The following is a 14,699-nucleotide window of genomic DNA, read 5'->3' on the forward strand; positions in this document are numbered from 1 at the left end:
TGCACTGCCCCAGAAATGAACACAAGAATAGCAGATATGTTAGAAATTACTTACATCGACTTCCTGCATATACTACCTGCCAGCTATTATCTTTGCATGCCGGTTCCTGGAAATGGGAGGTCTCACCAAATGTCTATCAAACAGATTTTTCTCGCTACTTGTTTTGCACGCTAGACAAAAGCTCAACAATTACTCAATAAGCATTCTCATTCATGCAGAAGTGGACTAAATGATAACATTTCTTATAGCTGAAAAACTTTCTTTACCTTAGCTCCTGCACTTTGAGACATTTCGGAAGGCACTCAATCCCTCTAATACATATTAACCTGAATACACTCTCTGTTTGACCTCAGCATAGCTACATTTTGAAGTAAGGAGATATATCCTATACCTGAACCAAACAAATACATCAGATAACAAGACCACATAATAAATAAACAAAATCAATGACACATACTCATGAATACTTTTAAGAAAAATGAAACTGACAGACTTATTCAATAACAGTGAACATCTCAACCATGTAATTTTGATGGTTCCATTTCAAACCTCACAGGCAAAATTTGAGCCAAAACTCAAAGGAAATATAGGAATGGAATCACATGAAGATACAGAGAAAGGTGTTTAATGCAAAGGAAATACTGTACTGTAGGCCATGAGACATTTCATGCCTCTAGGAAAAAGCAAGGAGGACAGCATAGCAAGAGCAAGCTCAGATTTTAAAAAAGTACATAAAAGCAACATGCAGACAATGTGAGATGCTTTAGGCCATGGTAAAGTTATACAATTTTTTAAATACTTACTTTTAGGTGTAGATGAACACAACACAATACCTTTATTTTTATGTGGTGCTGAGGGTTGAACCTGGGCCCCTCTTGTGCTAGGTGAGCGCTCTACCACTAAGCCACAATCCCAGTCCAAGTTACAGGATTTTACCTAAGAAGGTAAGAAGCCATTGGAGGATTCTCAGCACAGAATTCACATGACCCACTTCATAGTTTTAAAGTCACTTGTGTTGTACACAGTGGTGCACATCTGTAATCAGCTTGGGAGGCTGAGGCAGAATATTGCAAGTTCAAAACCAGCCTCAGCAACTTAGCAAGGCCCTAAGCAATTTAGCAAGACTCTGCCTCAAAATTAAAAACAAAAACCCTGGGGATGTAGGTCAGTGCTAAACTGTCCCTGGTTCAGTCCCCAGTACACACACACACACACACACACACACACACACAATCACATTGTGGGAGTTACACAAGACCCAAGGGTGAAAGCAGAGTAACTAATATGAGAGTCGAGAACCTTTCACATCCTGAAACTTCTCTTGTTGCTGCCCCTAAGGAACAGAGTCAGAGTAGACCAGGAAAATTAGTAGATATTAAAGCACCTCTTCACTGTGACCTCCCTCCTTCTTTTCCTTTCCTCCAAAATTCTAATTTACAGCAGACATTTCATGCCTCTACTGCCTTCAGAAGTGAATGGGTTAAGCATTAGCTCATGCACCCTTTTCCTACTCCAGTTTTTCCTGTGGCTGCTTCCCAATGCCCAAAAGGAAGCAATTCTGTCTGGTACTGCTTACTGTTCATGCTGCTGTCACATCCAGCAGATGAAGTCCCCTACATTTCTCTTCAAAACATTTGGGACTTTTCACAAAATCATAGAAAATTTACCTTCTTTCTCCTGGGAGCTAAAGATATTTTAGAGAACAGTTAGACTTTTATTTCTGCTGTTGAACATTTTCTAGCAATAAGAGCCATGCAAATAGAACTCTCTAGCTGCTTCTTTCTGTGCCTTTTACAATTCAGCTTTAGTGCCATCCGAAGATATTACCTGGGTGCTGTGGAACTCTCCTGGGACTATATGAAAAGTGACCTGCTCAGTGAGCTGCATGTTGACACAAGGTAAAGGCTATACCTATATTCCTACAGCATTATGGGGATGTGATTCTGGTTGGAGAAAGTTGCTGACCTCAAGTTAGGATGGCTATAATGCTTAGTTAAACCCTGATAAAAAACATTTCCAGGTAAGGTGTCATTTCTTTTCAGACATCTAACCTATTACTTGATGTTTTGTTCTGTTTTGCCCATTGCATCTCTGTCACATTCTGCAACTCTGAAATGTACAGAGTGTGGTAGAGAGACAAGCAGCAAAGCAAAAAGAACCAAACTTTCCTTGACCTACCCCAAACTTTCATAGGCAAAATCAGGACAATGAGATCCAATCAACTGAACTGAGTTTAATTTCCAGTTCTCTGATGTGTGTATGTGATATGCTTTTTCGTAATATTAGCTGTGATTTCAGAAGCTTTTCCTCTTTTGGAGGTTCTGGAGCATTTACTCATTTACTCTGAGGAAAGTAGATGATCTTTACAGTATTACATGCAGTCATTGGTTCATTCACATTTTTCTACCTCTTCTCCAGTCAGTTTTGGTTATATATGTTTTAGAAATAATAGAAAGCAATTTATTATCCCCAGATTTGATAATGTATTGGCATTGAGTTACATAGCAGTCTCTGTGATTTTTTATTTTAGGTCGTAGGGATTAAACCCAGGGGCACTTTATCACTGAGTTACATCTTCACCCTTTTTAATATTAGCCATGATTTTATTTTGAGAAAGTATCTTGCTAAGTTGCTTAGAGATTTGCTAAGTTGCTGGGGCTGCCTTTGAACATAGATCCTCCTGCCTCAGCCTCCCAAATTGCTGGGATTATGGGCATGGACCACCAGGCCCATCAGTCTCTGTGATTTTGGTTGACCTATTCTGTGTCTGTAATATTACCTTTTCATTTCCTTATGATGTTTATTCTCATTCTGTCTTCAAAATTCTTCCAGAATTTTCTTGATTTTATTGGTCTTGCCAAGAACAATCTTTTGGGTTGATTTATCAATTCTTTTTTTCTTTATGTAGCTCATTCCTTTTTTCCAATTTCATTGGCTTTATTTTGTTGTTTTACTTTTGCTTTATTGAGTGGAATGCTGGAATTATTTATTTTAAATTTTGTGTTTTTTCCTTAAATGTGTACTATAAGGATTTAAACACAATACATAATTTATGCTAATGTAAATACTAAATGTAGTCATGTTATACATTATCATCTTTCTTTTTGGTGGTGCTGAGGATTGAACCCAGGGCCTTGTGCAGGCAAGGCAAGCACTCTACCAACTGAGCTATAGCCCCAGCTCTAAATTATCATCTTTGTTTGATTTTCCGCATTCTCCTTACACACACCCCTTCTTGCCTATCCCAATCAGGCATCCCAAGATGATAATACACACCTACCCACCAGGGTTTTCTTTTCCAGTTTGTTTTATATAAGTGTGAACTTATACACACCTTTCCACTCACTTTGCACTATATCTTTGCACTCACTACCATATGTAGAGTGATGCTGCAACATTACTTTTTTTTTTTTTTTAAAGCGAGCGAGAGAGAATTTTTTAATATTTATTGTTTAGTTTTCGGCGGACACAACATCTTTACTTGTATGTGGTGCTGAGGATCGAACCCAGCGCCACACACATGCCAGGCAAGCGCGCTACTGCTTGAGCCACATCCCCAGCCCTGCAACATTACTTTAATTGAATTATTTTTATTTCTACTGAGCTTAAGCAACTTCTAAAATGGAACTTGTTTATTATTTTTTTCTTTGGGCTCTTTAATTTTTTAATTAATTACAAGACCCCTCTTATTATTTCAAGTTTTAATTTGCTTCATGATTATTGCAATTTCCCAAGATCTATTATTTGTCTATTGCCCTTCGTTATAATTTTGACAAAATGGCTTTAATTTTTATAGTCAACTATATATTTTCTTTCATATCTTCAAAGTTGGCTGTTTAAAAATGTCTTCCACACTTCAGTGTTGCAAATGTATTCTCCCAGATTTTCTTACAAGATTTTTACTGTTTTGCTTTTTACAACTCATTTGCTAATTATGTTATCTATAGGGAATAAGAGAAGCATCTGTATAGCTTTATTTTATCCATATCAATGACCTATTGTGATGGCATCATTTATAAAATAATTCAGCTTTACCATTAATTTGAAATAACACATTGATCTTATAAAAATTCTCACATAGCAATGTGTGTTTTTGGATTTATTATGCTATTTCATTGACCTACTATCATCTTGCTACACCACTACCATATAGAGGTGATTATAGTGGACCTCTAATATATCCTGATATCTGGTAAAAGCAACCTTTATTATTTACTTATTTATTTATTCATTGATTCAGGGATTACAGGCATGTGCCACTGTGCCAGGTAAATATCTTAAAGCTTTTTTTTTTTTGTGGAAAAATAAAATGCCTAAGAATAACTAAGAAAAGTACAAAATAAACAGTGCAGATTGCTTTCACAGTCAGCCCACTGGCACACACCTGTAGTACCAGAGATTAGGAAGGTTGAGGAAGGAGGATTGCAAGTTCAAGATCAGCCTCAGCAAGTTAGTGAGACCCTGTCTCAAAATAAAAATAGAAAGGTCTGGGTGTGTTCTTCAGTGGTAGAGTACCCCTGGGTTCAATCATTAGAACAAAAAAATTAACTTATTTATCAGATTAAAAAGACCCAAGAGCTGTTGTGATTCTAACTGAAATTTCATTAAATTTTCACATTAACTTTATTAATATATTTAAGTAATTTTGTTATTGCATCATGCCTATGCATTTATAAATCTGTTGCTATTGTTAATAAAATGGTTTTCTCCTATAATCCCACTTACTTGGGTGACTGAGGCAGGAGGATCACAAGTTCAAGGCCAGCCTAGGCAATTTACTAAGACTGTCTCAAAATAAAAAAGACTAGGGATGTAGTTCAGTGGTAAAGCACTTGCCTAGGATGTGTGAAGCCCATTTTAATATTGGGTTGAACCTCCAGTTTTCATTTGTAAGTGCTTAGTACTAAAATAGAGAAAAGCTATTACTTTGTGCATATTCATCTTGTCCTAGTTCCAATACCATATTAATCATAATAATTTTAGCCTAATATTTGTGGGTATTCAATCATATCATTAATAAAATGAGACAGATTTTAGATCTTTCTAATGTTTATAACCAATTATTTCATGATCTTATCTGATAGAATTTATTAGAAAACATGAAAAACATTAGATAACAATAAACACAGCATTCCTGTGTGTCCCAGGGTTTCCCTTGAAATACTCTTAATATGTTGCTATTTAAAATAATAATTGCTGGGACTGGCGTTGTGGCTCAAGAGGTAGAGTGTTCACCTAGCATACGTAAAACACTGGGCTCAATTCTCAGCACCACAAAGTAATATGTTATTTTCTCTTTTATTGTTCCTTTGTTTCTGATGCTGAGGGCATTTAAAACTATACATCTTTTTCTGAAATTCCACTAGTTTGGGTAATAATCATGTTCTTTTTATCTTGACTGAGCAAAGAAATTATTGATTCATTATCTGTGTTGTCTTATTGGCATGTACCTATGCAATGTTCACACATTAATTTCTTTTTAAAAAATATTTATTTTTTAGTTGTAGTTGGACACAATACCTTTATTTTATTTGTTTATTTTTATGTGGTGCTAAGGATTGAACCCAGGGCCATGCACGTGCTAGGTGGGTTCTCTACTGCTGAGCCACAACCCCAGCCCCCTCACACATTAATTTCTTAATGCAAAAAGTGAATGTGTCAACTATATTAGCTCTTGAAATGTTCACTTTTTGCATAAGAAATCTCACTATTTATTATTGAACAAAATAAAACAGACTGAGTCTGTATATATTCCTTTTTCAGCCCTTTTTTTTTGGCTTAATAAGACTGCATTTATGTCTTGATGGACATTTTTGGCCATTATGAAGAATACTAGTACAGACATTCATATACAAATCTTTACATGAACATATGTTTTCATTTCTATTAGGCATATTCTTTAATAGTAGAGTTTTTAGGTCAAATGGTATTTCTTTATTTAATTGTCAGGAATTACCCAACTGTTTTGCAAAACAGCTGCACCATTTTACATTCCTACTAGTAGTGGATAAAGGTATCAGTTTCTCAACATCTTCACCAATAATCATTGTTGTTATTTTTATTTTAGCTAACCTAAAGGGGATAAAATGGTTTGGATTTAGATTTATCTGATTAATGATATCAAATATTTTAATGTATATATTGACCATTTGTGTACCTTCTTTGCAGAAATGTCTATTCACTCCTTTGCTTATCTTTTAATTAGATTATTTGTCTTTTAGGATTGACTTGTAAAAGTTCTTTATATATATTTTTTTCATTTTATTTGTTGTTTTTCGATATTCTTGATATATTACACCTTCATCAGATTATGATATGGAAATATTTTCCCCATTCAGTGAGTAGTCTTTTCACTGTCCTAATATTATCCTTTGAAACCAAAGTTTTTCACTGTGATGAAGTCAAATTTATATATTTTTCCCTTTGGTTGCTTGTACTTTTGGTGTCATATGTAAGAAATCAATGTCAAAGTTAAGGTCACAAATATTTCACTTACATTTTGTAAGAGTTTTATGTTTTTAGCTCCTATATTAAAGTCTTTGACCCACGTTGAGTTAAATTTTGTGGAATGTGTGAGGAATTTAATGGAGTAAACTCATTTGTTACCTAACTTTCTGTTGTTGTGTAGGCAGTCACATGTATTTACCAAGAAAAAGTTGATCAAATTTTTATTTCAATAATACTAGTTTATGATCTTGATTATTTTGATACTGATTAACAGGATAAGCTGACTCTGGACACATCCTGAAAACTTCTGCCAAGGTTTGAAATAAACAGCTGGGGTAATTCAATTTTATATTATCTGTTCCTGCAGCTGCTGAGCTTCTTCTAAGCAAGGGTCAAGGAAAATAATAGGTTTTCCGATCAGTTTTAGATAAAATGTGAAAAAACAGTTCATGTCAGGGACAATTGTTGCTAAATATATTTGGCAGAATTTATATATTGAATCCCAAGGGAAACTCACAAACAAAAAGCTCACACAAGTTAGGAAGGAGCAAAACCTGTGAATCCTGGAATGTTTTAATCATTTACTGTGCAGATTACTCTGAAACTGAGACACGCAAATAAATTACGTATTTCTGATTCAGTGGAAAATATTTTCTAGTGGAAAAGGTCTTAGGCTGGGAAGCTGTATATTGTTGTCCTGTTGATATAGGAATTTGTGGATACAGAAAAAGACAGACCTTCTCTCCAAAGAGAAGCGGCCTAGCTATTGGAATGCAAGAAATGCACAAGAAACTTTGAAATGAAAAAAAAAAAAAAAAAAAAAGGCCATGCCCTTGCCTACAAAATGTAACATGAGGGCAATATGCAAGCACTAGAAAAACTGGAGTGAAATTGTGTAACTCCATCCTGGCTCCATCTCTAGTTCCTTCTGTTCCTTCATAAATATTAACAGCCTACACCAAGAGGTTTCTGTTTCTCCTTCTGCAGATGGTCTGCATTTTCCTTTGAATGTATATTTCTTAAGTTACCTTGAAATGTGTTGCTCCCTTAAGATAGGAGAAAATCAGTACAGAAAGTCATTTGTCATGGCCTTGAGTTGGCAGAAGGGCTCCCCAAGCAACATGCTTTCTTGGGTGTCCTGCAAACTCCAGAATGGAGTAAAACGTGGGAGAGAAGAGAAGTAAGCATGAAGTCTGCACCACCTTTGCCCCATTCCTGTTAGCTGGTCCCCTTGAGAGAGGTCTGTGAAAACCGAGCATCCCCAAGGAGCTTTTCCAGCCAGTTTGCTGCTAGATCCCAGGAAGGGGTGTGAAGGGCTTCTTGCCTGACTATGGATTGTGCTTGCAGCAGTTTTTGCTTTATGTGTGTGGAGGCTGTCCTGCTCACCGTTGGAGAGATCTCTTCTGGATGTTACCTTTCTTAGAAGGAAATCTGCTTCATTTGTTGGGTTAGTCCTTTCTGCTTCAACTTTGACATCATCTGGGAGTCAGAGAGCCTCCCTCTGCAAGGTGCTGTCTGTGTCTGTCCCTGTGTTTTCAGGGATTCCCTACAGTTCCCATTGGGCATGACTCTTGCAGATACATGTAGCAAGATCTGCTGTCTGCAGTGTGATGCAATTTTTCTCCAAACTAGTGCAAAAATAATGTCTCCTCATCAGAGTATGGCAAGGGCTGCAACCCTGGGGACCTTCTGGTTGGTTCTGTTGGGGTGTGTGCCTAGCTGCATCTTTCTACTTACCACAGCATCTCCTCCAGGTTTGCATGATGGGAAGGTGACTGTGTAGCTCATGATACAGATCTTACAGAGTCACATTCACCCTTTTTATATAAAACATTTAAGTTTTCAGTATCTCTTAGCAGGTTTCTGTTAATCATATCTGCTAAGCTTTTGTGACAGCATCTTCACAAATTTATAGCTGGCAGTGAATTATCTGAAAGTAAACCAGATGAAAACATTTCCAGGCAACATTGTTCAAATATTCACAATTTGTATGCCTTCTTAAGTGATTTTATAGCTTTTGAAAAATGCGAATAGGAAAAAAATCATCAGTTTTTTTTTCTTCTTTCCTCCTTTTGCATGCAGGAAGTTTATTGGGGTAGGCAATCCACTGGAAGTAATGGAAACAGGATTGGATAGAGGGAGAAGTTGAATGGATGCAGTTTTATACACCCTCACATTGACCAGGAAAGGGACATTTCTTTGGGTGAAGTTGCTGACTTCAGACAAAGGTAGTTTCCTAAGGGGAACTCATATGAAAGCCATCAGCTGTCAGCATTTCCAGCAGTTTGCCTCTCTCCTCTAGTATCCACTCTGGATTCCTCCCACTACCTTTCATTTTGTACTTCTGCTGGTTCAATTGGGTCACCTGATGAGGTGCCTGGTCATTGTGCCCTTCTCAGAACTTGGTTGCGCTTGCCCATTTATCATCCAAATTGGGCAATGGAGTACCAAGAGATATCCAAGTGAATGATCTTGGTTCCAAATGCATTCTTCTCTTTTCCTATTGTATAACACTTCCTGCCACTGCTCATAACAGTAAGTTACTCCTAGCCTTTTAAAAAACAGGGCTCCTAAGCCCTCAGAGCCCATATTTAGAGGCAGTTTCCCCAATGGGGTCAATGGGAGTAATGTTAATTTGAAGCTGCTCCTACTGACACCCCTCATTTCCCAGATCCATGTAATTTAGTTAGGAAAATAGCACTATATGATAGCCATTAAACTATGGAATATACTGCATCCTGGAAGATTGTGCCTTATTCTTACAGAATATTATCTCTAAACTGGTGTCTTGGCTATTCCTTCAACAAGCTATTCTACACTCTATCAGATGGGCAACGCAATTTTCCAGTAATATCGTATATGATTAGACTATTGGATCCCATGGTCATGTATTTCCTTGCTTTAAAATGGATTTCTTGGTGTGATGCAATGATAAAATGCAAGATCTTGTGCTAGTGGAAGGGCTTGGCTGGTGTTGATTACTTAGGCTCACCAAATGGCTAAATGTCGCTTTTCATGACTAAACACTCAACGTCACTCCAGGTGAACTGGGCTGCACAAAATAATCACACAGAGACAGAAATACCTTTTTCTTTGGGTCCTGTGATAGCTCCTCTGACCTTAGGGGTCCATGGAAAGAGAGAGAGTGAGTGCTGAACCCTTTTATTGGGGAGAAGCCATTCAAATGAGGCAAGGGGGAGGATTACAAGGGAACAGGTAGGTGAGGGTAGCTCAACCCCTGTGGCTGTGGCCTATTCCTGTGGCCACTCCCAGGGTCACACCTTATCATCCAAGTGAGGGAAAACACCTAGTCCCAAGTCCTGAGTCATGGCACTACCCAGCCAGACTACAGCAGATTCCCCGTGGTGTATCAATCAGGACTTAAAGGTGCATGCATTTGGAGTGGCTCCCCACAGCTGGATAGTTTCCTTGATGAATGATGACATGGGCTTGCTTTTGGACTCCATTGCTGGCAAGTTGGATATTCACAGCAACAATACCTAGATCAGCTTTGCCTGCATAGCCCACTATAGCCTCAGCAATGGCCCTTCATTCTTAGGTCCATTTTGCTAGAATTGAGGTAACAACAATAGAAGCCAGCAAACACTTGACTGGTTAAGGCATTCAGTGTACTTGGTTGTTCAGTGCCTTTTGTGTGGTGAATATTCTCTTGACTTATTCATTCTCTGTTGCCATCCTTTGTTTATGTAGATTCACGTTTCTGCCATGTCATTTTCTTTCTCTCTGAACAACTTCTTTGAATATTTCTTGCAAGATGGGTCTATTGGTAATATATTCCTCGAATTTTTATTTATCTAAGAAAGTATTTCTTCTGAAGTTTTGAAGGATAACTTCATTTAGTATACAATCCTAGGTTGATGTAGGTAAAGTGTTTTCCTCCTGCTTTGACTTCTTACAAGAGTTTTTCTTTGATTTTTCTGAAGTTTGAATATTATATACCCAAATTCAGTTTTTATTTGTTTGTATTTATACTTCTTGTAAGTTTCCTGTATATGTGGTTTGATGTATAGTATTAATCTGGGGAGATCAATTGCTTCTTGGTGTTGTTTCAAAACTTGGCCTCTATTTCTTTCTTTTCTCTTCTTCTGGTATTTACATTTGTATGTGTTATAGTTGTCCCACAGATTGTGGATATTCTGTTCTGCTTTTCCAGTAATTTTTCTTTCATTTTTGGAAGTTTCTATGATCATATCCTCAAGCTCAGAGATTCTTTCCTCTTCTATTCTATTAATGACCCCATCAAGCCACTTGTGGTGGCACACACCTGTAATCCCAGCATTTTGGGAGGCTGAGGCAGGAGAACCACAGTTCAAAGCCAGCCTCAGCAATGGTGAGACGCTAGGCAACTCAGTGAGACTCTGTCTCTAAATAAAATACAAAATAGGACTGGGGATGTGGCTCAGTGGTTCAGTGCCCCTGGGTTCAATCCTCAGTATCAAAAAAAAAAAAAAAAAAAAAAAAACAGCCCATCAAAGATATTCTTTATTTCTGTTACAGTATTTTTTTTTACTTCCAGAATTATTTTTTTGATTCTTTCTTAGAATTTCCATCTCTCTGCTTACAATATATATCTGTTATTATATATTTTCTACTTCCCCCATTAAAACCCTTAGCATATAGGTCATTGTTTTTAAAAGTTTCTAATGTGGTAATTTCTACTTTCCTGTCATATCTGGCTCTGGTTCTGGGTTGAATTTGTCTCATCAAACTGGATTGTTTTCCTTTTAGAATGTCTTGTATTTTTTTCTGGACATGATATACTGGGTAAAAGGAACAGCTATAAATAGGCTTTTAGTGATGTGTTGGTGGGGTGATGGGCAGGGCATGCACTCTATAGTTCTCCTTCTTAGTATTTAGGTGAGCCTGTGCCCCTGGCCTGTGACTTTTCCGTTGCTTCTTAACAAAATATGAGTAAATCAAATCTAGGAGTATATTAGAAGGATTATATAATACAACAATAATGAGATTTACTCCTATAGTGTAAGGATGTTTCAGCATATGACAATTTACCACTGTAATACATTAACAGAATGGGGGAAAACATATGATCATCTCAACTGATGTGGGAAAAACATTTGAAAAAATTTGACACCCTTTCATGTTAATAACCCTTAAGAAATTAGGACTATTGGGCTGGGGATGTGGCTCAAGTGGTAGTGCGCTCACCTGGCATGCATGTGGCCTGGGTTTGATCCTCAGCACCACATACAAACAAAGATGTTGTGTCCACCAAAAACTAAAAAAAAAATAAATAAATAAACATTAAAAAAAATTATCTCTCTCTTTAAAAAAAAGAAATTAGGAATAAAAGGATATTATCTCAATATAATAAAAGCCACATATGAAAAACCAACAATGAAACTGGGCCTAAACTAACACTATATGCAAAGATAAACTCAAAGGAATCCATAACCTAAATGTAAGGTTAAAATTATAAAACTCTCAGAAGAAAATATAGGGTAAAGCTGCATGGCTTTGAATTTGCCAGTGCTTTCTTGGATAAAACACTGAAGGCAAAGACAATGAAAGAAAAACAGATGAATTGGACTTCATGAAAATTAAATAAGTTTGTTCATAAAAGGACACAACAGAGTCAGAAAGCAACCTGCAGAATGACATAAACTATTTGTAAATACTATGTTAGATTTAAATAAGGGATTACTATCCAGAAAATATATAGAACTCTTTTTTAAAAATATTTTTTAGTTGTCAATGGACCTTTATTTTGTTTGTTTTTATGTGGTGCTGAGGATGGAACCCAGTGCCTCACACATGCTAGGCAAGTGCTCTGCCACTAAGCCACAACCCCAGCCCAGTTCTAACCAATGTATAGAACTCTTAAAACCCAATAACAAGAAAGCAAATGACCTGATTTGAAAGGGGAAATATGGCCTGGCAATAGAACTCAGTGGTAGACCACTTGCCTAACATTTGTGAACCCCTAATTTTAATCCCCAGCATCCCAAAATTGTGGGGCACAAACGACTTGAATAGAGATTCCTCCAAAGAAAATATACACATTACTAATAAGCACATAAAAGGACATAAATCACTAATTATTAAGTAAATATGAATAAAACTACAAAGAAATACCACCTTACCCACCATGATGGCTACTCTAAAAATACAAACTATTACAAGTGTTTGCAAAAATACAGAAAAATTAAAATCCTTATGTACTGTTGGGAATATTAAATTCTACAGCTTATATGGAAAAGAGTACTGCAATTCCTCCAAAACTAAAAACTAGAGTTATCGTTTGGTCCAGCAATTACACTTTTAGGTATATATTCAAAAGAATTGAAAGCAGGGACTTGAGGTATTTGTACATCCATTGTATTATTAAGGGTTCTCCAAAGAAACAGAACAAAAAGGAGAGATATACTACATGTTATATGTGTATTGCCGTCCATACCAACATTATTCATAATAGCTCTTCATGTCTTTTGACAGATAAATGGTTAATCAAAATGTGGCCTATATGTTTTCACATTATCATATTTTATTGCAATAAAAACTAAAAACAAACAAACAAAAATAACCAGGTGTGGCTGCTCCCGAAAGAAACAATGAGACTTTGGTTATTTCACCACAGGGTTGAGAAAGAAACAAATAAGTGATCAATACCTAGACTTACTTTCATTCATTTCACATCCTGGTAATCTCAGGCATGATGGACTCCCGCTCCAGGCTTATAAATACAATCAGAAGCTTTCCCTTATCTCTCCCATTTCATACTTATTGTGGTCATTTACAACAGTGAAGGTGTCTCACTGGCTGATATTTGGGGGCTCCTTTTTCTGTGTCCCCCATTCATCTTTTATTTGTGCTATAGTCCATTTCTCACATCTCTCACTTTTCAAAAACTCCTGAGAATCAATAATATAGGAGACTCAAACAACACCTTTTCCACATTTAATTATGTCTTTAAAAAGCTTTCATTTTCCCTAATCATTTCTGATGTGTGTTTTGTGGTAGCACAGAGGAGGTACATAGTATGTGGTTAATATGTGTCACAATGGGCAAAGGTGCAACATCTGCAATTGAGGGGAGAGAGAAAGAATGTCCACTCGCTATGCCCTTTTCAATGCTTTATTCACTCCAAATCACTCAATACAATTTCACTCTATAGGTTCTTAATCAAGGAATGACAGTCTTTAATGCTGGGCATTGCAATAGACATAATCAATTCAAAGCAAACAATTCTAAGTTTGCAAACACACCTCATCATGACAGACTTATTACAGACATTCCCTCTGCATGCTGAGCTTAAGTGCTAGATTTAAAGTCTAAAGTCTTAGGTCTCAAGTCCAGCAGATGCACACTCACTCAGACTGCAGTGACCAGTCAGGAACCCATAGAAGCTTCTCCTGGTGTGGAGCTGATGGCTGGCTGAAGAGAAGGAGAAGTAAGGAGAGGTCGCCTTTTTCACTAGAGTAAAGTCTGCTGAAGACTTTGAGAGTGGTGAGGATGATGCAGAGGATCAGGCTGATGATGAGAAGAGTTGGAATATCAGTCCAGGTCCTCATTTGTGCATCAGTGTCAGCTGGCTGAATGTCTGTTTATTTGTTCCATTATTTATACTAATTTTTGGGAGCTTCTGTTCACCCTTTGGGTCCCCATCAGCTGTTACCAGGTTTCCTAGTAACATCTTACATCTTGGAGTCAGGACATATGGTCTGGTGTTTTCTGCCCTGATATCACACTTTTGACTCTTATCAGGGTTATGACAAATGACATGTGACTTCACCCTGACTCTTACCAGGATTGTGGAAACTGACTTGCTTTTATCAGGCTATGCCTGATGGCATATCAGAGGGCTCTGTAGGCTTGCCTGGTGAGACTGCAGGTTTATTTTAAAATGGAGTTTTAGAATGGAGTTGCTTAGGCTAAGGCCTAAGGCTATCCTTATAATATGTAAGTCAGTATACATCTGTTTGGGGCAAGTGCTTAATTTTTTTTTTGATTGATTGAAGTTTGAAGACCAGGATCTATACATGAAAGTTTTCTTCCTCATGAGAATTAATTGAATTCCCATGTCTTATTAAAATGATACCAACTGGTAAAATCTAATGGAAAATAAAAGTTAGATGTTGAAAGCATAAATGAGGAAGAGAGGCTCTTTATGGCATATAGAAAGCTACAGAACTGTTCCATGGTGTGAAAAAGTTACCAGCATATGAAAACCAGTGAGTTTAAATATTCACGTTCAGCTACTTCATAATTTCTAT

The 14,699-nt window shown here is 36.9% G+C and overlaps 1 protein-coding gene across 4 annotated transcripts in view; it reads left to right on the forward strand.

Annotated features, from left to right (window-relative positions):
* The first annotated feature begins 1,549 nt into the window (after positions 1 to 1,549).
* Positions 1,550 to 14,699, forward strand: part of F8 (coagulation factor VIII) — a 98,411-nt gene continuing 85,261 nt past the window's right edge. For 3 of the 4 annotated variants that reach the window (XR_006853386.2, XR_006853387.2, XM_046452409.2), the window contains exon 1: positions 1,550 to 1,898. Coding sequence is in view for 2 of the 4 variants with exons in the window: in XM_046452409.2 (XP_046308365.1) it covers positions 1,753 to 1,898 (146 nt within the window). In the remaining 2 variants the exon portion in view is untranslated. The remainder of the gene's footprint in view (positions 1,899 to 14,699) is intronic. The other variant, XM_046452400.2, reaches the window with a different exon arrangement.

This window comes from Marmota monax, unplaced genomic scaffold, assembly GCF_021218885.2.
Source record: "Marmota monax isolate L192 unplaced genomic scaffold, Marmota_monax_Labrador192_F-V1.1 WCK01_AAM20220418_F8-fsc00142, whole genome shotgun sequence".
Lineage (NCBI taxonomy): Eukaryota > Metazoa > Chordata > Mammalia > Rodentia > Sciuridae > Marmota > Marmota monax.